This window comes from Barbus barbus (genome assembly GCF_936440315.1).
Source record: "Barbus barbus genome assembly, chromosome: 4".
Taxonomy (NCBI): domain Eukaryota; kingdom Metazoa; phylum Chordata; class Actinopteri; order Cypriniformes; family Cyprinidae; genus Barbus; species Barbus barbus.
In genome coordinates this window covers 28106016-28131089 of record NC_136732.1, presented here as the reverse complement: position 1 = coordinate 28131089, position 25074 = coordinate 28106016, and the positions used below count along the sequence as shown (strand labels likewise).

General features: G+C 38.0%; 2 protein-coding genes across 3 annotated transcripts; both read left to right on the top strand.

The window, feature by feature from the left end:
- The first annotated feature begins 1788 nt into the window (after nucleotides 1–1788).
- LOC306868988 (uncharacterized protein) lies at nucleotides 1789–20649 on the top strand. The gene is made up of 14 exons (XM_079415507.1): nucleotides 1789–2006; nucleotides 3110–3364; nucleotides 4252–4347; nucleotides 5877–6062; nucleotides 6253–6336; nucleotides 6431–6496; nucleotides 7098–7127; nucleotides 7215–7322; nucleotides 7585–7717; nucleotides 14658–16576; nucleotides 17758–18474; nucleotides 18552–18659; nucleotides 19600–19710; nucleotides 19800–20649. Exons 2-14 carry the CDS (start codon nucleotides 3117–3119, stop codon nucleotides 19852–19854), a joined length of 3861 nt encoding a protein of 1286 aa, XP_079271633.1. The 5' UTR covers nucleotides 1789–2006; nucleotides 3110–3116; the 3' UTR covers nucleotides 19855–20649.
- A 355-nt stretch (nucleotides 20650–21004) lies between these two features.
- Nucleotides 21005–24958, top strand: LOC306868998 (THO complex subunit 6 homolog). 2 transcript variants are annotated; one of them, XM_079415519.1, is made up of 13 exons: nucleotides 21005–21179; nucleotides 21399–21490; nucleotides 21646–21710; nucleotides 21826–21929; nucleotides 22056–22093; nucleotides 22220–22268; nucleotides 22497–22568; nucleotides 23239–23341; nucleotides 23451–23500; nucleotides 23641–23703; nucleotides 23952–24062; nucleotides 24178–24306; nucleotides 24426–24958. In XM_079415519.1, exons 1-13 carry the CDS (start codon nucleotides 21150–21152, stop codon nucleotides 24504–24506), a joined length of 987 nt encoding a protein of 328 aa, XP_079271645.1. In that variant the 5' UTR covers nucleotides 21005–21149; the 3' UTR covers nucleotides 24507–24958. The 2 variants fall into 2 exon arrangements, with proteins under 2 accessions (XP_079271645.1, XP_079271646.1); XM_079415520.1 differs by lacking the exon at nucleotides 23641–23703 and having other exon boundaries at nucleotides 21041–21179.
- The last annotated feature ends 116 nt before the right edge of the window (nucleotides 24959–25074 follow it).

Genomic DNA, 25074 nt, shown 5'->3' with positions numbered 1-25074 from the left:
CTTTAAAAAAGAAAACTTACTTCAAGACACGCTTGCGTGGATGAAGCGAATGATTGGAGTTGTGGGAAATGTAGTTCACAGTTAATCCCCGAAGAGTATCAGAGCCAGAGAGAGAGAGAGAGAGTTGCGACAATGGACCGTTTTGAGCCGCTCAATAGTTCCCGGATGTTAGCTCTCACACTATCAGCGCCATAGAGATGCAGCAGAAGAGACCGCTGTGACCAACTTTTAAAAGGTAAGACATTTATAGAAACAAATTATATATTATCAGCACAGCTAATTAAATTGCCTTGTTCATTAAAACGGATCATTATTAGATTATTCCTCACTTAATTAGTAGATTTACGGGATGATATTCATTCTCTACATGCAGTTTCATACATTGTTGTGTAATTAAGGCTTTTAAACGTGATTCTTACTGGTGGGGAGTTATTTAATAGACTTGGATTTATTGCAAAGGATGCTGATGGACCTAAGTGAGAATGAAAAGTTTAAAATTGGTGAGCAGTTTTCATTTCAGAATTACGCTAGACTAAATTTCCAAAAATGTTTTATATACCACTACTGTTTTATAGAAGTAATCACAGTAAACCTGTACATTATTACTGTATTTTATACTTAAACATCTTAGCAACTCTAGAAGTACTGTGTTGAAGGAGCAGTGATGCTACAGGACTGAAATGTGATGGAGAGCATCACTTAACCATTTCTCCTGTGTTTTTCTCCTTCTCTATATCTTGCTCAGAACAAGAACCACCTGAAGACTCCCTGTAATGAGACATCACCCTCACAATCAGGCTCTTCACTGGGTTTGGCAAGTCTCTCCCTGTTCTTTGTGAAAAAGTGCCAGTTCCCAAGTATGATTCCATCACATTTTGTTGGTGTAATCTATAGATTGCTCCTGCTCACTATATCCAGCCTCTCATGAAGACTTCAGATGACCCAACACTTGTGAAGAGATGACTTCAGATGAAGCTGACTCTGAATAAACATACAAAACTGCTAAATTTTCCTTGCATTGTAAAGATCACATTTCCATTGCTTTAATCTGTTCATTGTTTCTGAATACATGACATTACTTAACTGTATGATTTGTGTAGCCTAATTTTAGAACATTTCTGCCATAGGAACATTATTTTGACACGTTACACCTGTTAACAGAACTCTTATTTGTAATATAGAAACATTCATTTTCTGTAAAGCTGCTTTGAAACTATGTGTATAATAAAAAGAGCTATACAAATAAATGTGAATTATTTAATTATATGTATAGTTTATTATAAATGTATAAATAGATTGCTGTAAGTAAAAGCATAACAAAAGTCAACATACATAAAATATGATTAAATGTGTTTAAATTTGAATATACTACAAATATAGTTTTTATATATTAATAACAGGGGTGCACAAGAATCAAAAACAAGATTAATTTTCACTTAATCACTTAAAGGTTTAAAAGACCACGATGTCGTTCATATAACATGGATTTTTGAAATGGTAACTAATAATAATTTTGTTCAGTGTAGATGGCCTAAAATATGTTAACAAGGCAGCTGACCAAATTAATCCTCAAATATTAGCGGATTTGATCTTTTAAAAACAACACTGATACAGCTACATATGCTACGTATACATTATTTTATAAATCATGTAAATAAATACATTTATTGTTTACTAATTACCAAAAATCGCAGTTCTGTCTCTCTAACTCAATGCATTCCAATGCCCGCTATGAACTTCCGGGAACTATGTGAGGTCTACTTGAATCACGTGACGATCGAGCGTTTTGAACTTCCGGTGTTTCTCCGTTTCTCAACGGCTCTGGCCACGATGACGTCCAAATGAGCGTTACCTGTTCGTTCTAGCCAACGTTGCGTACATCGTTTTTATTTTACAAGCATTATTTGATACAGAATCGCTGGGTTTTGGCTTGTTGTGCCACAGTTGCTCGGTCTTTGGCCTGTAACGGTTGTACTTGTGTTCTCTCCCTGAGCGGGATCACAGAGGTGCGTATCACACACACGTTACTGAAGCTCAACGAGCAGTTAGCATGCTGTGTTACTGTGGAGGATAAAAGTTAGCACGATGAAACAACTCAAATGCTCTTATACCAGTAAACACTGAGGGTATTTAGTGAGTAACGTTATTACATAAACACTAAAACTGAAAGAAAATCAGCGGGTTGTTGTGTGGAGGAAGCATTAGCAGTACAGGAGGCCTCGGCCTGTTGCTGGTTTAAGACTGTGTTTAAGACTTGTGGGCGCGATACAGTATCTGTGTGTTAAAGTACAGTGAACAGGCTACCTAGACTTAACTATTAGTATGGGATCCGCGTTTACAACGCCTTTAACGCTACATTTTAACATATGTTTGATCAGTTGTGTACAACACAGCCTCTGTAATTATTAAACAGCCCTAGACTTGAACCATACTGCTTTACTCTCCATAGTCGTGTGGTAAAATGTTTTTCTTTCCAGTCATGTCAGAGAAAGTGCTGAATCTTTCTATTTCTGGACGTATGTTGTTAGTGATTCAGCACATTAAAAGATCAGTATTGCATTTTTGTTAAGCTTCAACAAAGGCCTTAAATTATGATGTTCAAAAGTGCAGGGAATTGTAAATTTTTTCTGTGTTTTATACAAACTTGTTGTTCTGCTAGGGTCTCTAAATAAAAATAAATCCACTTAAGATTGACATTTTTACAAGGTTGAAAAAATATCAAGTCAGCTTGATATTTTTATATCAAGTAGTCAATGTCATTTCCATTAAATCTGTTTTTGTGACATTGTGATGAGTTACTAATACTTCTGTAGTTTTAATTCCATTTAACTTCCTTCTCTATTAACTGTTTACATGTTTTGTGTACTCCTAAAACAATTAAAAAAGGAACAAAATCATAGTGCTTTTTATTTTCAGGGTAAAGCTCACCATTAACCACAAATGCAGAAGGTGCCATGTAATAATGCCATAATTCTCCCAGCAGCACACATTTATTCACATTATATTTGTATCAAATGCTTTTATCCCAGCCAGGTCACTTAAAAAGTAGGATTGTGATATGCAAAGTTGTTGAGTTCAATGTTTACTCATGAGTTCTCATGCCTCACAGAGCAGAGATGTATAACGGTATTGGGTTGACCACGCCGCGAGGCAGTGGCACGAACGGCTACGTTCAGAGGAACCTCTCCAGCGTACGCGTGAAGAAGAACAGGGACGAGCGTGGAGGAGAGAGGGATGAGAAAGACAGAGAGAGACTGGAGAGCCAGCTGAACAGACAACCTAACGCTGATATCCTAGAGCACCAGAGGAAGAGGCAGCTGGAGGTGAAATGTGCCGAGCTGCAGGACATGATGGAGGAGCAGGGGTAAGATTAAATAAAATATGATGAATTCCCTTTAGAGTTAATGTTCTGCATGCAAAGAATGTAGCCTGTGTAAGTTCTCTCAGTGGCCTCTCTGAGCTTTCAGTATCATGTTTAAATAAAGCAACATGTCAGTCAGTCAAATAATTGAGCACGACAAATGTAAGTTTTACACCTTATTACTCCGCTTCAGGCAAGTTTAAAAAGCTATGCGATTAAAAGGTTCAGCATGACTGAATATTGCTATATTGTGTAAGGCTCATTCTCTGTGTTTTTGGTTTACATTTAAAATGAATTAAGCTAAGTGCACACTGTATGAATTTAGTTTGAGTCTGTAAGATTTTTTGTAAAAGTAATACATTTTATTCAGCTGTGACACTTTAAATTCATAAAAAGGGACAGTAAAAATGTTTGTTATACAAAATATCTATTTTAAATAAAAGCTGTTTGAACTTTCTTTTCATCAAGGAGTTCAGAAAAGAATGCTTTACAGTTTCCACAAAAATATTAAGCAGCTGTTTTAAATATTGATAATTACAAATGTTACTTGAGCATCAAATCAATGTATTAGAATGATTTCTGTAACTTAATACTGGAGTAATGGCTGCTGAACATTCAGTTTTGCCATCATTCACAGGCATATGTTTTAAAATAAATGACATTTATTTTACTGTATGTTTGATCAATAAATGCAGCCTTGAAAGCATAAGAGACTTCTTTCAAAAAATGTCAAACTCTTACTGATCCCAAACGTTTGAACTGTAGTGTATTTCAAGTGTGCACTGTGATTTTTCCTGAGCTCTACGACTTGCTTGGGTTTGTGTTATGATGAACATTCTTCAGGAGTAGATATTAAGAGCAGCCTTTGACCAAGTAATCCTGTGTGACAGGTACTCTGCAGAGGAGATCGAAGAGAAGGTCAACACCTTCCGTTTGATGCTGCAAGAAAAACAAGAACCTGCCCCTCCTCCAGCAGAGAGGCCAGTGTGAGTATTTCTTCAGATTAGAGATGCACCAATTGACCGGCCAGTGATCGGAATCGGCCGATTTTTCACATGACTGGCCCGGATCGGTGACCGGCCGTTCAGTCTTACGACTTGCTGATTTCTAGCCGATCCTTGACATCACAGCCACGCTCACAGTCGCGTGTAAACATGTCGTTTCGCGTGAGAATGATTCTAATTTTAATTGCATTCAGTGTAAACTGCGTCTGATAATGTATTTATGTTGTGCCAGATGAGGCTTGCACAGCCTGAGTGAGCGTGTGAGAGAGAGGGCACACACAAAGTAACTCACAGAAATTTATAGATGCATATACTGTGGTAGAAGAAAAAAAAATATTTTAAATATATGTAGATAAGCAACATTATATGGCCATGATGTTTCCCCGAATATCAATATCAACACAATTGCAATGTGACACTGATTTCATATAATAGTATTTCAATAAACAAGTTAAAATTAAGTGACTTAGATTTTAGACAAATATTGACTGTTTTTGCTCAATTTCGTTGCCGAAAATAGTTCCTATCAAAGCCACAGCAGAACTGTTGTGTGTCTCCGAGCAACACGTTACTGAATGAACCCACGTTTTTGAATGTATCAAGTGAGTCAATGATTCAGTGGCCCATTCATAAGGACAGTCACTTGCCTCATTTCTGAATGAATCAGCCGTTTGAATGAATTGAATGAATGAATGAATAAATGACTCACTCAAAACGGACACTTGCCGCCACCTACTGGTGGTTTAGTCATATTTAAAAGTATTGCATTTTTTCAACATTTGTTTTTAAAAAAATATGTAAAACATTAATCTTATAAAATTATTTATGCATTTGAAATTTTGTAGTGTAAATGCTTTTATGGCACCTCAACTTCATCAAACTATCTGTGTAAATGCATCTAATCCACTGCTGAGGAAACAGAAGCTGCATCTGAAGTGGCAAAGATAGTTTGTTAATTCTAATTTCATTTGAATAGTAACAACGCTACAGTTTCTTATGTTAACTGAATTAATTGAAACAAAGTAAGAATTTGATGTGAAAGATTACACATTTAATAAGGTTAGGGAAAAAAGGGACCATTTATAAACATAGTGGGAAATGACATCTGTTTTGTTACATACAGCAACTCATTTTAAGTTCACTATTTCTTTCTCTTTCCAGTCACAGCGCACTTTATTTTGAGAGTTGTTTAAGTGAGAGAAAATCTTTAACTTAGTCCAGATTGGGGGAATTGTAATGTTAAATAATTAATTTTACGTAAATTGAAATTTGCATAGATTTTTGTTTGTATATGCTGTCAAATATAGTTCTTAGAAAGAAAATCGGAATCGTCAAAAATCGGTATCGGCAGGTCACACCTCCAAAAAATCGGAAATCGGAATCGGCCAAGAAAATTGCATTCGGTGCATCTCTTCTTCAAATCATCCAGACAGAAATTAAGGCTTTTTAATGGCCTTTTCTGTGCACTGTTAGTAGTTTTATTCCCATCCATGTTTTGCTCTTTCTCACAGTGTGACTGAGACTCATGCACTGGCAGCTGCTAACCAGCAAAAAAATGACCGTCTGAGAGAAGCGTTTGGTATCAGCTCTGACTACGTTGACGGCTCATCCTTTCATCCTGACCGGAAGGAGCGAGAGAAGGTGAAGAGGGAGCAGGAGAAGCTGGAAAGAGAGAAGCAGCTGCAGCAGAAGTACCAGTGAGTAGATGGAGGGGAGATTGAAGGGGTCTAATCATGAGGAATCACTTTTTCCTTTATCATTTGAGATAAAAGAGCTTGATGTACTTCAAAAATATACTGTAACTTTCAGAAGTCCAAACTTTGATGTGTTTTATCTTATCTGAGTACTTGTTTTCTCTTCTGTCTTTCTCTCATCATTTTATTTCAGGATTATTGAGTCTGACAACTCGGGTTCATCTCCTGAGCAAAAAAAGAGTCGGAAGAAGAAAAAGAAAAACAAAAGCAGAGAAAGGTAAACTGGAGGATGGAAAAGTAATTTGGAACACTTTAAGCATGAGTTTTAAGAGAATAATATATTAATGAGTCAATTTTCACTCTTGTAACAGCTCTGAGAGCCCTTCACCCTCTCCTCGACGAGAGAAGAAAAAGGACAAAAAGAAGAAAAAGAAAAGGTTTCATTTAATGCCCTTAAATTACAATATTCTGTTAATTCATACTGGGATAAGATGTATTAATTGGGTAAAATCAGTCGACCTAAATATATTTTATTCAGTTTATTTATTACTTGAGTCACTCTGGAATATGTGAACCATTTATATATATAAAAAACTTATTGGGGATGATATTTTACATTTGTAAATGATTCTCAAATCTCACATTGCTGAACAGTGTGGAGATCATTTGCATTTTCATAAACCATCCAGGAAAAGGTTTAATAGCCAGATTATTTGCATATGGTAATGTTATCACTATTAATCTGAGATACTTTTAGGCAAGTTGTCCATACACTTTACCCTATAGCTGCCATTTTGAGAAAAATCCTTCATTTAATAATTGCAAGCTTTGTCATATTTGACCCGTAATTTGAATGATTTTATTCATTGCAAAATCACCAACATTTGTAATACGTATTCATGTATACGTGTCATGTAGAAAATTTGCTTTTGTGTCCAAAAAATGTTTTGGCATTAAAAATGCTCAAGAATTTAAATGATTCTGCATCTTTTTTTTTTTTTTTTACTGCTTAAATAACTAATACATTTTTGCTTTCAGAGAGGAATCAGTGAAGAGTGGCACAGAGAGGTAAGTTTTTCTCCTCCTCATCACTGTAAGTTACTTTTGATAACTGTATGTGCTATAATTTAAATGTTATCATTTGTCTTCTTGCAGTTCATCAGATGACAGAGAAACAACCAAAAGAAAAAGGAGTGACAATGAGACTCCACCTCCCAGTAAAAGCCGAAAACGGCAGAGTGCATCCTCCAGCCCAGCTCACAGGTATCATTACATGTGCACACTATAGTGTGCCCTCAGATTTTACTCTTTATATTGAGTCAACTTTAGCTTTTTCTAATAGCACTTGCAAGAACATTTTCCACCCAATAAACAAAATTTCTCCTATTAAATGTTTTTATTTAAAATTTTCGAAAATACATAAAATATGTATGCTTGCTCAGCGTTTGAAATTGTGTACTTTATTGAAAATGTTCCTAATTAGTGAAAGTTTGTGTAAATATATACGCATGACTTTTGTTTTCAGCCCATCCCCTCAAACAGGGAAACCGCAGAATAAAACAGATTCTCGTCCAGATGAGGGGAGGAAAGGGAGATCCCCTGACAGAAGGCGCCATGGCCGTAGTGAGGAAAGTCCAAAAAGGATGGAAGTCCGAGAGGTAATGTGTTGTTTTGGAAGTCATAGAGGCATATGCACACAGTAATTATTTAATCTGATTTATTTAATTGCTTGTTTCCTTCTATTCTTATATATGGCAAGGCTTGAAATTGTGACCATTTTGGTCGCATATGCTCCCATAATTTAATATGCGCGACCTCAAAATATATTTGGGAGCATTTGTGCGAGTGCATATAATTGTTGTAATGCGACCTGTTTTCATTTCTCTAAAAACGTTCAGAGTTATGTGCTGATACGGTGACCGGACTGCCGTTCTATCAAACGTTACATAACTTCATCTTTACATTCTTAAATTTAATGCAGATTTTAGATTGGTTAATATTAGCTGTCAATCACTCAGTCACTGCTTTCCACTATCAGGTGACGGGGAGCTAACTACCGCGGGAAATGCAAAGGGAAACACTGACAGATTTCGTTGTAAACCACCTAAAGTTACAAATAATGGTGCTGGTGATAGCGATCATGTGGTGAATGTTGATCCACCAGCCGAAAAAAGGACTTACAGTTTTCGGAGAGAATGGCTGAAAGACTTTGAGTGGCTCCACTATGAAAATGCACTGTGCTCTATGCACTGCATTCACTTTAAAGCCTGTGGGACGGAGTTTGCAGGTAACACTAACAGAATTCACCACCGAATCTACACATTTTAAGCTCGAGAGCTTGGTTAAACACGGAGGCTGTGTTTGAAATGCCATACTATCATACTACTCTTACTATTTCTGCAGTATCCAGTATGTATGCTGTGCATGGTATATACATTTTCTGTATGCATGGAATACCTGGATGACCTACTATATTTACCAGAATCTGCTAAACATAACACAAGTACACTGAAATCAGTACAGAAGCTGTGTTCGGAATGGCATACTACCACACAACTCCTACTATAGTGCAGTATGCTCTGTGTATACTGTGAACAGTATGTGAATTTTCTGTATGCATGGAATGCATGGATTACCTGCTACACACGCTGAATGGGATACTGTTTCCCAGAACGCAACGCGTGTGACGTTTCATCACATGTGACATTTCATCTTCAAACACGCGAGTGAACTTGATGGGGGGAATAGTAATTATAGGCTAAATGTAAGACTTGTGTATATATACGTATACAGTGGGGCAAATAAGTATTTGATACACTGCCGATTTTTCAAATTGTCCCACTTACAAAGAATGGAGAGATCTGTAATTTTCATTGTAGGTAAACCTCAACTGTGAGAGACAGAATATATAAAAAACAATCCAGAAAATCATTTTGTATGATTTTTTTGAATAATTAATTTCCATTTTATTGCATGAAATAAGTATTATATACAATAGAAAAATAGAACTTAATATTTGGTACAGAAACCCTTGTTTTATAATTACAAAGGTCAGACGTTTCCTGTAGTTCTTGACCAGGTTTGCACACACGGCAGCAGGGATTTTGGCCCACTCCTCCATACAGGTCTTCTCCAGATCTTTCAGGTTTTGGGGCTGTCGCTGGGCAACACGGAGTTTCAGCTCCCTCCATAGATTTTCTATTGGGTTCAGGTCTGAAGACTGGCATTGGCGACTCCAGAACCTTGAAATGCTTCTTACGGAGTCACTCCTTAGTTGCCCTTGCTGTGTGTTTGGGGTCATTGTCATGCTGGAAGACCCAGCCACGACCCATCTTCAATGCTCTTACTGAGGGAAGGAGGTTGTTGCCCAAAATCTCGCAATACATGGCCCCATCCATCCTTCCCTCAATACGGTGCAGTCGTCCTGTCCCCTTTGCAGAAAAGCACCCCCAAAGTATGATGCTTCCACCCCCAAGCTTCACGGTTGGGTTGGTGTTCTTGGGATTGTACTCATCCTCCTTCCTCCAAACACGGCGAGTGGAGTTTATACCAAAAAGTTCTATTTTGGTCTCATCAGACCACATGACCTTCTCCCATGCCTCCTCTGGATCATCCAGATGGTCTTTGGCAAACTTCAGACAGGCCTGGAGATGTGCTGGCTTGAGCAGGGGGACCTTGCGTGTGCTGCAGGATTTTAATCCATGACGTTGTAGTGTGTTACTAATGGTAACCGTTGAGACTGTGGGCCCAGCTCTCTTCAGGTCATTGAGCAGGTCCTCCCGTGTAGTTCTAGGCTGATCCCTCACCTTTCTCAGGATCATTGATACTCCACGAGGCGAGATCTTGCATGGAGCCCCAGTCCGAGGGAGATTGACAGTCATCTTGAATTTCTTCCATTTTCTAATAATTGCGCCAACAGTTGTTGCCTTCTCACCAAGCTGTTTGCCTATTGTCCTGTAGCCCATCCCAGCCTTGTGCAGGTCTACAATTTTGTCCCTAGTGTCCTTAGACAGCTCTTTGGTCTTGCCCATAGTGGAGAGGTTGGAGTCTGATTGATTGACTGTGTGAACAGGTGTCTTTTATACAGGTAATGAGTTCAAATAGGTGCAATTAATACAGGTAATTAGTGGAGGATAGGAGGGCTTCTTAAAGACAAACTAACAGGTCTGTGAGACCCAGAATTCTTGCTGGTTGGTAGGTGATCAAATACTTATTTCATGCAATAAAACGGAAGTTAATTATTTAAAAATCATACAATGTGATTTTCTGGATTTTGTTTTATATTCTGTCTCTCACAGTTGAGTTGTATCTACGATGAAAATTACAGAAAATTACGCGAGGTCGATTCCTGCTTTTGTCAAAGTCGTGCTTCTCCTTTTCCCATCACATACCAGATCAGAAAGGCATTTATTTTCAATAAAAAATAAGTAAATATTTGAAAAGTGGAAATAAAACACCTGAATAATACATTGTATGTTTAGCTGTAGGTAGGTTTTTGTCCCAATAAAGTGGCATTCATCTAATAAAATTTGTGTGGATGTGTGTACGACAATTTACACACAATGTTATTGCATACTGTTTTATAATGTTCTACAGTATTGAAGTATAATTATCTGCCTCCTAACTACTATTTACACGCCTGTTGCTAAAGAAAATATTGTTATTTTAGTGTAGTGCACTTAGTGTAACTATATATCGCTTTTTCCACGTAGTGTAACTGCCAAAAATATCATTGTTCAGTTAAAGACAGCTCAGTGTTGATTCAGTTCTGTCCAATATGTAAAGTTTATCGATTATGAAATGAGTTCAATTGGGCAATATAGCATTGTTTACTAGTCTGAAGCCTTATTAACAAGCCTTTTGTAAAAAGAATGGTTAGCACATTTGTTTGTAAGGTAACAACCTTGACAGCTGTGCTGAATTACTATTCAGTGTTTGTCATGTGACAATTAAGCATACTACTCTGAAACATTTGTTGTTGTATACTGTTTCACACACTATTCTTTAAAAAAATAGTAGGCATTATGCACTGTGTACTGGGCAGTAAGCAAGTATGCCATTTTGAACACAGCCGGAGAGAGTTCCAAACACAAGAAATGCAGGGACAAGTGTTCAGGATAATCAGGTTCAATCGTTAAGGCCTTTAATTGTTATGATGCTGATTTAGGGGTCTGCGATAATATCGTAATTGTTGTTTTAACCATGTGCGATTTGACATTATCGAGTATATTGCAAGAACCAAACAAAACACCTACAGAGAGTGCATGCATACATGACGTGATGAAGTCTAGTAGGTTAGACTAGTGCGTGTGCATTTATGCCAAGTTTACACTGCACGATTTTAGCCCGATTTTTCACTCGCCGACACGTTTTGATAAATCGCCGACAAATGCCCGAAATCGGAGGCAAATCGGTGCTCGTTCACACGAGTGACAATCACGCAGTGTGAATTATCAAAGATTCAAAATCATGCTGTGTACATGAGTTCTGACTGAAAAATGCATCGGCGATGACCTACAGCCAATGAGAGAGCAAGAATACAGGGCAGCGGGTGTCACACTTCTCCAGGGAGCACGGAACAAGGAGACGAGGAATTCACAAACGAGTCTTTTAATTATCAACTGGGAGCATAGGAGGCACAGGAAACGAGGAATGACGTTTAAGATCTGACAAACACTAACTGAAAGGACTGGGGGACACTGGGTAATAGGGGAAGACGATGAGACACACCTGGAGCAAATTAAAACAATCAGACTGGGGAGAAACTGGGTCACAGGGAACACATGAGGAGCAAAAACGCAACGAAACAGTCCAGGATCCTGACAGCGGGAACGTCGGGGTGGAACTTTTTTTTTTTTTTTTACACAAAGCAATTAGCCATTTACAAACAATGTGCCTACATTTTTGCATTAGAATATACAGAACAGGTAGGCTACATGAAGATGAAGGGGGCTAGGGTTTTTTCTGTAAATAATATTAGGGCTGCCACTAACAACTTTTTATTTCTATTAATCTATCAACTAATTTATCGATTAATCTAAACTATTAATTTCCCACAAAACAAATCTACAATTTTACTTAAAAATATTTTAAGGTATGTTTTATTAAACCAAATGAAATCCAAATTTCTATGAAATCCTTTTTTTAAAGCAAAAGTAAAGTGCAACATAGACTGCAAGAAGCAAGTGTTCATCTCATAGAGAAAAATGAGACCCAGGAAATGCCTAATAACGTCCACATAAATTGTCTGATTTTGATCAAACTTCAGTGGTTTGTTCGTTGTATGATGCCGATCGGATAGATGTGACTATTATGAAAGTTATAGCGCCACTAACTGGCAGCAGGAAGTGTCATTTTTCAAATGCTTTGAATTCAGCATCTTATTTTTACTCTATTTGCTTCAAACTTCACCAGAATAATGTCAAAACATGGCCGATGTAAAACTGTGAAGGGAATATTGATATCTAAAATTATGTTGCCATGGCAACATGTCAAAGTTGAAAATTCGTTTCTGGTGATTTTGAGGCAGATAACATGTTTAGAATGTCATGAAACTCAACACACATATCAGTATTAATGATAGTTAGACACTGGAAAAAGCTCCTAAACGGTTTATAAGTTTTCAATATTAACTAACATTAGTAAACGCTATATAAGTATTGTTCTTGTTAATTTATTTAATGTTAGTAACAAACTTTATTGAAAGTGTTACAGAACTTTTCTGTATTGTTGTCTGTTTGTATGTTTCACGGTCATGATGGTTTGGTTTAACCCTTTCGTAGCTGAATCCCTCAAATCCAAACTGCCAGAGGGTTATTGTGATGCGTGTGCTCGCTGTGCACCGTTTTCCTGATGCCACGGGGGTGACGGTTGCGCTGACAGCTTGGGCCCCTCATCGCTGCTTGCAGCTTTAATTATAATAAGTTAATATTAAATTTAGATATCATATTTCCAACAAAAACACAGGAACTCTTTTGCATCTCTGAGCAACGTGACGGTGTTTCGTTCCTGAATGAATCAACCGTTTAAATAATTTGGTTCAATCGCAGTGACTCATTATTAACAGTCATTTGCTGCCACCTACTGGCAGTTTTAATTTAAAGTTTAAAGTATTTACACATTTACATTTAAAGTATATTTTCATTTTTTTTAAATAATTTCATATATCAGTATTTTTTTAAATATCAATGTTTTATGTTTACAGTATTACAACATTATATATGCATGCGTAACTGCAGGTTAAATGCATTCATGTCCTGCATTAAGTGGTGTGTAAATGCATCTAAATGCCACTTCAGAAAAATTCTAAATTCAAAGATGAATTTTGATACGGATTTCAGTTGCTTGAATGAATGAATGAATGAATGATGCATTTATATAGCGCCTTATTGTCTATTGCTGTACACCCAAAGCGCTTTACAATCATGTGGGCGGTCTCTCCTCAACCACCACCAGTGTGCAGCATCCACTTGGATTGATAACAGCCCAAATGTCTTATTATTCTAATTGACTGATTAAATGTAAATTTGACTCAAATGATGATGCGCACTTTTGGGGGGGAAAATGGCTTAATTGAAAAAATGACCATAAAAGGTAAAAATCTATTTAAATTAATTGGAAAAGATTAATTTCTATCACTGCTGTGAACTGACCACCACACAGAGTATGAAGAATATCAAAGTTAGCTGTCCACGGTAGTCCTTAAGACTACCAGCACAATAGCACACTCAGCAAAATATTGTCTAATTATCTTTATCGATAAAATCCTAGAAAATATAGAGATATCATTTTTTGTAAATATCGCACACCCCTAGCTGCCAGCCATTCTGCGCAATTTCCAGAGCTGAATGTAAAATCTAACACCGCATACACCAACCTAACCCTCGCCAAACTCTGATTAATTTAGGTGGTTTACGAAAGAAAGCTGTCAGTATCATTTTTCTCTCTTCTTCAGCCCTTTGCATTTCCCGCGGTAGTTATCTCCCTGTCACCTGATAGCAGAAAGCAGTGACTGGGTGATTGACAGCTAATATTTACTAATCTAAAATCTGCATTAAAGTTAAGAATGTAAAGATGAAATCTGTTAATATATAATTTGTAGTTGTGGTACTCGTTCATTTTTGGTGGGTGCTCCTAAATTTTTGCTGGTGCTCCTAATTTTTTCAAGTTGGGAGCACCAGTGCTACCAAGTCAAAAAGATAATTTCGAGCTCTGATATGGTCTTTCCTTTTTAAATAAGCATTCTATTTTTAAAGCAAACATATTATTAGTATGTATTCTATTCTAAACATCAACCACATTAAATGACAGCTGAACACATTCAGATGGTCTTTGGCCTTTTTTGCATCTCCTGTATTGCATTGTTTTTGGAGCACTTTGCCAAGACAAGCATTGAGTTTTAATATAGTATGTCAAGATAAAAATAGACCTCAGCATTGAATGCAAAAACTTGTCATGTAAACACTTGATGCCTGGCTTAGTTATACAGGCCTTCCTTGAACTAGATTAGCTGAGCAGTTGTTCAAGCAACCCTCTGACTAGTTGATTTTGAAAAAGTAGTTTTGCACCCCCCTAATTCTTTGTCTTCCCCAATTTTAGAGGTCACCAAGACACTCGAGAACACCTGAACACAGCAGAAGAGACAAAGGCAGAGAACGCGAGAGAGAACAAGTGCAAGAAAAACCTCAAAGAAGACTATGTGACTCCTCATCGCCATCTCTTCCACAAAAACAGCAGCGGGACAGACGACCACGGAGCCAAGAGAGAGAGAAACCCCCTCAGACAAGAAGACATGACTCCTCTTCACCATCTCCACCACGCAAGCAGCAGCAAGACCGGCGACAACGGAGCGAAGAGAAAGAGAAACCCTCTCAGCGGGAAAAACACAACTCTCTGTCTCGCTCTCCGTCTCCTAAGCAGCAGAGCGACAAGAACCGAGGGGACAATGAGAGAAAAAACAAAGGTCTAAGAAGACCTGACTTATCCTCGTCCCCGTCTCCTTCTCCACGTAAAGACAGAACAAGAAGAGGACACAGTGGAGAGAAAGAGAGAGCCGTTTCCCCCAGGGACAGGGAGAAGGAGAGACATGGGGACAGAGCGAGAGACAGACAGAGGAATAGCGATAGAGATATCCCATCTAGTAGAAAAGATAACAGAGGACGGGAGAGTGATAAAGGGAAGGAGCGAGACCGGAACCGATCTAGTGATTCTATGTCTCCTGCTAAGCATTCGCCTTATGCCAATGGAAGGCAAAAAGAACGAGATCACGAACTAGAGAAGGAACGAGAAGAACAGCGAGAGAAGGACAGAAGACGGGAGGAGGAGATGAAAGAAGAAGCTTTGAGAAAAGCCAGAGAGAGCGACAGAGAAAAGGAGAGAAACCACACTAGAAGAGAAGTGTCTCGATTAGACAGGAAGTCCTCCTCTAGCGGTCTGCCTGAGGACAGACGAGGCGCCCGAGGAAGTGAGACGGAGCAAGAGATGGCCAAGAAAGACAGGAGAACGGAGAAGAGTCCTCAAGACCAGAAGGACAAACAGATGCAAAAGGAAAAGCCCGAGAAGAAAGACAAACTGAAAGCTGCGAGCAGCAGTAGTAGTAGTAGCAGCAGTAGCAGCAGCAGCAAAAGTGACAGTGACAGTGACAGCTCCTCCTCGTCATCTTCATCCTCTTCCTCATCCTCTTCATCCTCGAAAGATGAAAAGAAGAAAAGTTCAAAAGACAGCATTGCTGCTGGTAGGTCAGTTTCTAACGCTGTCATAGCTCAGGCTATTGCACGCCGGGAGAAGGAGAACCGAGGAAGGAATGCAGAGAGTGATGAAGGCAGAAAGACGCACCCTCCCACACAAAGACAGAGCTCACCTCCTGAGTCCCAGAGAAAAAGGGACGATGTTGATAAGAGACAGCGAGACATGGAGAGAGAGCGGAGACCTGGCCACTCTCCGTCTCCTTCCACAGGAGCCAAAGACCCGGAACGTGGAAAAGAGAGGTACACTCCCACTGAGAGTTCAAGCCCACCTCCTTCGCCCCCTCAGAGAGGCCGGGACAGGTACACCCCTTCAGAAGAAGCCAAATCTCAGAGCAGAGATCGAGGAGGTGAGCGATACACCCCATTAGAGCTGGAACGAGAGTCTTCACATCCCTCGCCTGGCAGAGGAAGAGACAGACAGAGCAACCGAAAGAAAGATGCATCACCTTTGTCTCTGAGGGGGAAAGGAAGGAACGACGTGGCACAAGTCAAACAGACGGCTTCTCGACCTTCACCGAAACGCACTCCACCACGACAGTACCAGGACCCACAACGCTCACGTTCTCCCAGCCCGAGACGAGGAGCAAGGAGACCATCACCTAAACGAAACTCATCCCCTTTCCGAAGGGACCGCAGCCGGGAGCGCCTCAGAGAGCGAGAGAGAGACAGATTTAGGGCAAGGCCAATGGACACATACCGAGAGCGTTCCAGGGAGAGGAGAACAAGGAGCAGCAGATCTAGGAGTCCCCGAAGACCAAGTCCTCTCTACAGGTTAGTCAGTGTACCACAGTTTTTGGAACGCTAAACCCAACCTTAAAAGTTGTTACAGTAGACTGTTAATATCTTTATATATCTTTTGCTGTAGTGTGTCAGTAGGAAATATCAGTTTCCATTTCCAAACATTCATTTTGCCATTAATTGTAATAATCCAGTGAGATTTTTGTCTGACAACAGTCAGTGCTCCGCACAGAGATATGATCTGATCATCATCCAGTCTGTCTGGAATTACATGAAGAAACAGAACAAACTGAGACTAAATCCAGAAGAACTGTGTCAATGTCTCCAAGACCCTTGAAGAAACCTACCTGCAAAGCTGCCTGAAAAACTATGCGCAAGTGCACCTTGGGCAAAAGCTGCTTTAAACTCAAAGGATGGTCACACTAAATGTTGAGTTGATTTAGTTGATAGAAGTTAATTGATACAGAAAATCTATTTATGACGTTATTTTTGACAGCATCCTCATTTTACAGCATTTTTACACAAGTGCCTAAACCTTTTAACAGTATTGTAGCTTTGCAGGTAGGTTTGTTGAAGCATCTTGGAGACGTTGCCACAATATGTCGACATTTGAAGTGGATCAAAACCTTTGATCAAAGTTGTCCTAAAACCTAAAACTAATGCGTTCTTATCTTGGACAACTTTTAACTTTTTTGATCCACTTCAAAAACTACTCGTATATATTCATGATAGGTTACATACGGGTTATATTGTATGGCTTTTCAAGTGCCTTGCCAGTGACATGCTTAAGCTATTTAAAAAAAAAAAACTTTTTGCATTTTTTTATGATCTCCTATATTAATTCAGTGACTACCAATGCTGCATTTATTTGATTAAAACCCATTTCAAGGATCACATGATCCAATAGAAGTCATTCTAACACGCTGGTTTGGTGCTTAATAAACATTTATTATCAATCTTGAAAACAGTTGTGATGCTTAATATTTTTTTTGAAACCATTTTTTTTTTTTTTTTTTTTTGATAAATAGAAACTTCAAAATAACAGAATTTACTTAATATAAATCTTTTGTTACATTATAAACTTTTCTTTTAAAAAAAGCTTACTTTTCATTTTGCTCTCCATAATTACATATAGAGTGTGAAATTAAGTTTATAATAAAATTCTGTATTATAATATTGTATTCTGTATTCTGTATTTCTCTCCCTGCATCCAGGTCTCGTCGTTCACCCTCTCCTGTACGCCGGCGCAGAAGTCGTTCACTATCAAGAGAAAGGGAGAGAGAGCAGGAGAGGAGGAGGAATCGAGAGCGAGAGAGACAGCGTGAACAGGAGAAAGAAAGAGAACGAGAGCGAGAACAAAGAATGAGGGCGCCACCCAAAGATCCCACTCCTCCATGCCGCTCTTCATCATCCTCTTCCTCCAGTTCGTCCTCTTCAGCCTCGCCCTCTCCTCAAAGACAGATGAAGGGTGTGAAGTCTACAGATGCAGAGAAAGACAGATCAAGGGAAATTGATGAACAGAAAAAAAATAAGCAACCAGAAAGGAACTTGAAACATCCGTCTCCTTCCCCTCCTAAAGACACCCGTCTCCATTCCAACCAATCGCATCAGCGCTCTCGCTCCCGTGAACCACCTGTCCGTTCTAGATCACCAATGACCAACCAGTCACAAAACAGGGATCCACCTGGTGACCGATTAAGAGGCCAGTCCCCATCATCTGTCCATGAGCGGCACCACGGACCGCCAACGAGAGGTAAGACTGCCGTGAATGGGAAACCAGAGAAGGAGACCTCTTGCCAACAACAGAAGAGAAGCAGCTCAAGCTCCTCTTCATCTTCCTCATCGTCCTCCTCTTCCTCGTCCTCATCTTCATCCTCATCATCATCCTCCTCATCTGACAGCTCAGACTCTGAGACAGAGAAAGCCAAAGGGTAAGTGCTAAATCATTCTGCATTTATTGTTAAATTTACATTTATGGTACCCTTCATTTCAATGTTTATTTTTCCAGGAGTGTTAAAGCAAGTATAAATATAGAAGCTGGCAAGAAGGCCAAAAGCCAAGCTTCTTCATCGTCGTCATCCTCATCAGAAAGTGAACGAGAAGATAAGACCAAAAGGTAGAATATTTTGCCTTTTTTTTTTTTTCTCTCCTCTGCTAAAGAAATGTAGAATTTTCCACTGCATTTAATTCAAATTCAAAATTGACCCTCTAGGTTTGCAAGCATGAACCAACAATCTTACATGTTCAGTTTTAGGTTACTGAATTATCGAAATAACTGACAATGCCATATGTCAAATCACATTGGCTGTGATTTTATTAAAGAAATAAATATGCACAGTTTCAAAGTAAAGCACTGTGTTCATTTCTTTTACACAATAGAAGCTCATGATCCGGTGATTTCAGCATATCAGAGTGGCTTGGTTTACAGCTAATTCTGCCACACACAAATTCCTTTCTTCATCTACTCTGAATCTGGGTCACTTGTAATGTCTGTTTGGGACACAACATGAACCATCTTCCCAAACTCGTAATGAGGAGCGCTTATGAACTGCCTGTTGTCAACAAAAGAAAAGTTTTAAGTGCTCTCTGCACTTTTCCACCAAAATAAAATCCCAGTAGTTTTGTTTTAAAAATGTGTGCTGTAAAAAACAATTAATATGATTTTTTATTATTTTTATTTTACATTGAATTTACAATGGTAATATTTCCTATTTTTTTTATTTAATAATAAAAAAAAAATCTTCCTTTTTTGTAGTCTTTTTATAAAATGTTTTGGTCAAATTGTCTGGCCCTTTAAACGCAGTAATAAAAACAATACACATTTTAAGGGGCGGTTGATCATAAAAACTTCTGTGAATAATTAATTAATTAATAGGAAATGAAGCTTTTTTTAAACTTCTGTCAAAAGTTAACAGTAATTTAATGCCAGATAAAAAAAAAAGGTTATGAATATGACACAAAATCTGTTAATTAGATAAATTGTTAATATGAATTGCATCCCATTTAACTGCTGTGCTCTAAAACACTGTCTCAATCATTTCCTTTGAACTCTGCAGTCCTCCACAGGCCAAGAGAGTGCCAGCAGACTCACTGAGAGACTCTAGGTCACTCAGTTACTCTCCTCCAGCGAAGCAACGAAGACCTGCACATTCTCCACCCTCACGACGGTCAGTTCTGAACAGATCTACATATTATTACTGTAATTGTCAACCCACTGCTCTTGCTAATATTGATCTTAATCTCTGTTTTCCACCAGCACTGCAAGCAGGAAGGCGAGAAGCAGATCTCCAGACAGTCGACGGAGGAAATAAGTGAAACCTTTTTTGTTTTCTGGACTCTTATCTGCCCCTCAATGGACTGAAGCATCTCAGTATCAGACGGATGAGACTAGAAATGTGACTAGTTTTAATGGTGATATTTTCACCATTAGTAGAGGAAGGTCTCTCAAAGCCTGTTTCTCATCCCAAAAGGGAGGATTTATTTTTACTTTTATTATGGTGTAATTAATGTTTAAGGAGAGGCCAGCTGCGACACTGAAGCTCTCAACAACTGTTGCTCTGTGCCAACAGATGCTGGATACTATTTACACACACACACAAATAAAATCACAAGTGTCTGGTGGTTTTCTGTCTGCTACATTGTTCTGAATGTAGATGAACTTCTGTAATTTGGTGATCAGAATGGACTATATTCTGTTCCTGCATATGTGGACAGAGTCTGTTTCTTTTTGTTTATTTGTGGAAAAAAGAATTATGAATAATAAAACAGCAGTAGAATCTTATTGTCTGAACATTTAGTTCGTGGCACTGATGCTAATACACAGCACATTGGAAACTATATTCATACAGAGGCTTATATATTCTTAAAAACTAAAGTATATAAAAAAATTATCATTGGTAAGATGAACGGTTGGTCCTTCCCCATTCTCATGTGTTTGATGTTATTATATCAACATAAATGATATACAATAATGCAAGATCATATAAAAAGTGACATGATTTTTTTGCTGATCTTCCCCTCTTGTCTGTTTTAGGATTAAACGGATTGGAGAAAAAAAATGTTTAACATTGAAACTTTTGCTTTAATTAAAGCTATATATCTCTCACAAAAATGTGCCATGGTGTACTATGGTAACTAATACAATTACAATTTTGCTAATGTGGCAATAACCACACCTTTCATCAAAAAATTATGAAAGATTAACTAAGGTCAAGGTGTCTTTATTGGTACTCAAAGGTAAATTTGTTGTGCAGACAAGAAGTTCAGTAGTCCATAAATAAAAACAATTCCATAGAAACATCAACATGCTATAAAACACTTGAAAAATTATTTCAATCAGAAAAATATCAAACTCCAAGAAAAGTCATGACAATGTGCCTTCACACAACGCTAGCAAAGAATAAAAAAGTAATATTTTTCAATATTCATGTGTAGTTTACAGTCGTAAGACCTGTAATAACTGAGGTAACTGTAGTAGCGGCGAGTCTTTAGAGGCAGGTTGTATATTGCGTCATATTTACGCGACGGTGTTTGGTTTGAACGAGCAGCACGAAAAGGCTTTGTATGGGAATTGGCCGCGGATTTTTCAAGTTAAATTAATAGTTTAATGAACTCCAGGAACATGGGTCCAGTTGAGGTAAGTAAAACGATCTGGGTCTCATTCTATTTATCAGCAAGCAGATTTTTTTCAATCACCGAAAACATCGTTCAGCCTGCAGTGTAACGGTACTAAGAATGTTTTAGCAGTTTCCACAAATGGCTCATATACATTTTTATATGTCAATAATTATGTTTATGCACATGGAAATGTGTGAATAATTGTAATCCTGGTTCATGGCATGTTCTCTCTCTCCAGCTGCTGCATATGTCCGTGTTCTCCCAGAGTTTCTCTCCCTGCGGCCGTTTCCTTGCAGCGGGTAACAACTATGGAGAGATCGCGCTGTTCAGGTAAGAGAAGAGTTGAATCGTGCTGTTATAACAGCAGTTTAGGTGGCTCTGATAGCCAGCAGGTCTCCTAATGTTTGTTGATGTGCGTGTGTAAGCATCTTCTGTATATATTGCGTGTTGAAGTGTTCTTGTTCTCACTAGTCTCGTTCTTACAGTCTTTCAGCTGCACTGAGTCCAGATGCATCAGAGGGGAGCCAGAAGCCCATCCTTAACTTCACTGGTTAGACTGTGATTGAATTTCTCACAGATAATTTTACCTGTACCAAGTGTCCTAGATTATCCAACTCACAGACATTACAGTAATGACAAGTGAAAGGGTTTTTTAATTGTTTCAGCTCACGAAGGTCCGGTGTTCACTCTTCTTTCCACGGACACTCATCTCCTGAGTGCTGGGAACGGAGAGATCAGTGCCTGGAGTTGGGCAGAACTCATCAAAAAAGTGAGTCAGTTGTTCAGTAAATGTTTTTTTCTGGTTCGGGGGAAAAGTATATTCTCTTTCATTGTTGTGCTTTTATATGGATCAAAAATTTGCTCAGCACACATTTCATATATTTTGTCTCCACAGAGCAGCAAAGCTGCATGGACAAGGAAACCCAGTTATGAGTGAGAGACCGATTATCATTCTGATTCACATAAATTGCATACACTCAAGATAGTGATAGTTCGGTTTTATGACTCAACTACCTGAATGTGATTTCAAATGTTTGTGCAATGTCTCATTCCATACAGGACTAGTCTTGAAATACCAGAAATCAATGCAATGATCATTAACCCAAAGGTTTGTACTTCAGCTATTTTTATTGGTTATTCCTAATACATGCTCTTCCTTAAGTAACCATATTTTGTAGTTACCTGTAATAAATGTTTTTTATTCAAATTAGATTTAACACAACACAACATTTGTTTATATTGCTTAATTTCCATAAAGCTTAATTATGTATTTGTATATGTCTAAGTATCTTAAAGTTGATCAATTTAATGCTCTTTTATTCTAATTTTTTCTCAGGACAACAGCTTGATAGTTGGAGGAGGTGACTATAACATTCACATGATGGACATGGAGACTGGCATCTTTAAGGTTAGTAAGACTACACCTTTGTAACTCAAAAAACAATATTTTGAAGGCCCTGCTGATATTCTGCTTAAATAATAGAAACGGTGCTTGTCAAAAAAGTATTAAAAAAAACGTGCTCAAAGATAAATATATAAAATAAATATCTAATAAAACAAATGATTTGACATGTTCTGCAACTATAGAAATTGTTACTGCAGACACACCCTATACTGACTTCTCAAGCAGACATTTTTAAAGAATTAAACATTGTTGTTTATTAATTTAAGGATTTTTCCAAAACAAATATTTGAGGTACACTAACAGTTGCTTTTGTTTTTGAGAGGGCAAATGGCACACAAAAATGGTCACTATTTTGTGCAAATGCTGTTTGCTGCACTGAAAAATAAATGGGAGGGGGATATATATATATATATGTATATATATGTATATGTGTGTGTATGTATATATGTGTATGTATATATATATATATATATATATATATATATATGTGTGTATGTATATATGTGTATGTATATGTGTGTGTGTATGTGTAATTATGCAAATAAAATGTTATTTAGTTATTTTTTAACGTCTTGGCTCCTAATGGACTGCATGATCAGCTTTTTAAATAAATCAATTACAACACCGTAGGATCCCCTTAATGTTTGTCCCCTTTGTGTTGTTTGTTCTGCAGTCTGTACTGAAGGGCCACACTGACTACATCCACTGCTTGTGCTTTAAAGAAAGGGAAGGGGAGATCCTCTCTGGTGGGGAGGATGGTGCTGTGAGGATCTGGGGTCAGTGAATGACACTACATAGTTTCTGTTTCCCTTACTCTTCTTTGATGAAGATGAAACCAGGAATAGAGAAACATTATGTAATAAAAGTATATACTTTGTCCACCAGACTCACGAACAAATCGCCCAGTTCACTGTATTGAAGTTTTCAAATATGAGGTAAAACACGTCTCTACTTATGCTGTAGAATATATAAATAGGCTAGAACAATGCATTCATGCCACTAAGAAAAAAATAAATAAAACCGCACTGAAATCCCACTCTCTCGCTTTCAAACTTGCTCTGGTATGGCGGGTCAGGAATGCGCACGCCCCCAGTTTGGGAAGTGGATTAGCTGTCTTGCTACGGACTCTGATTGGATGGTAAGATGAACTTGTGATTGGTTGGCAGGGTCAGTGAAGCCATTGTCTTTATTTGTTCTTGTTTATCTTGTGTCTGATTTCACTGCATTTTTCTGCATTTGCATCGACATGCTTGTTTTTAAATACCTCAGTTACTATCTGCATGCTTGTAATGGTGTACTGCTCCTCTGGAATGCCCCTCTATGTATGTTAAGATGGAATTGCATAATGCCCCTATTGTTATAAAATGTTATCTATTTCCTCTCCAGCTCTGTGGTGGAGGCCCATCGCTCTCATTATGGCACCTCCGTTCCATGTCCCCCACCTCTGTCTTCTCTTTGCCCGGCTGTCAAAGGGAAGCTGTCTTTCATCAGGACCTGGTGAGAAGGACTAGTTGTCAATTTAATGTGACAGAAAATGCCATTTTTAGATATATTTTTATACAATTATTTACATTTTTTTTAAACTAATATATTATGTTGTGGTTGTATTTAGATCATGTCAGTAGGTGAGGGACCGTACGTGTCCCACTGTTTACATGGAGGAACAGTGAAAGCTCAGATTCCCTGCACTCCTTCCTCACTCAACACACTGGCTCTCAATCTCAGAAACACTGAACATAGGGTAGGTGCACTCGTGATTTGCCTTGCCAGATTGTTTTGTATATATAAAATGTATCTTCATAGGCTATGTGTGTGGAAAGTAAAGACAATTTTAACCTTTACCCAATATTCATCTTTCAGGTTATGACAGTAGGGGGCAGCAGTCACCAAATTGATGTGTTCACCAACTTCAGTTACAGAGCCTTTTCTCTGTCATTTTGAGCACATGCCAACATTTGTTTGAATTTGACTTGAAATCTGTGGCAAATTCTTGAATTACGATTTGCTAGAATTTGCTAAACAATGTATTTTTATAATACTTTTTTTTTTTTCAATGTGTGTTTTTAGCTTTACATTTGAATCATGCATTTTACCCTGAAAAGGCCTTTGAAGGTGCACTTGGTCGTTTTTTGTGTTAAACTAGTAAAATACACACAGTATAGTATTACTCATGTACATAATTTTTTTTATATGAAAATATACAAAATTATGTTAGATTTACATTAATTACTGTGTCTAAACTGTATTATCTCAGTCTAAGGAAATGGTCAAAACATTGGTTACAGAAATGCGGTGAGAAGTATTCAGTTGGTCACGTTGCCAAAACGGCAGCCCTGAGCCCGCTTGAGGCGACCCGCTTCAAGTTAAAATAAATTTTATTATGCTGCTGATACAACTGCAATATTCATTTCATGTATGTGCCAATCATTTTAAACATTTCTCAAACCACAATTCATTTCTTTACATTTAAAACTTTTTTAAATAAACAATTAGTCGATTTTTAAACACA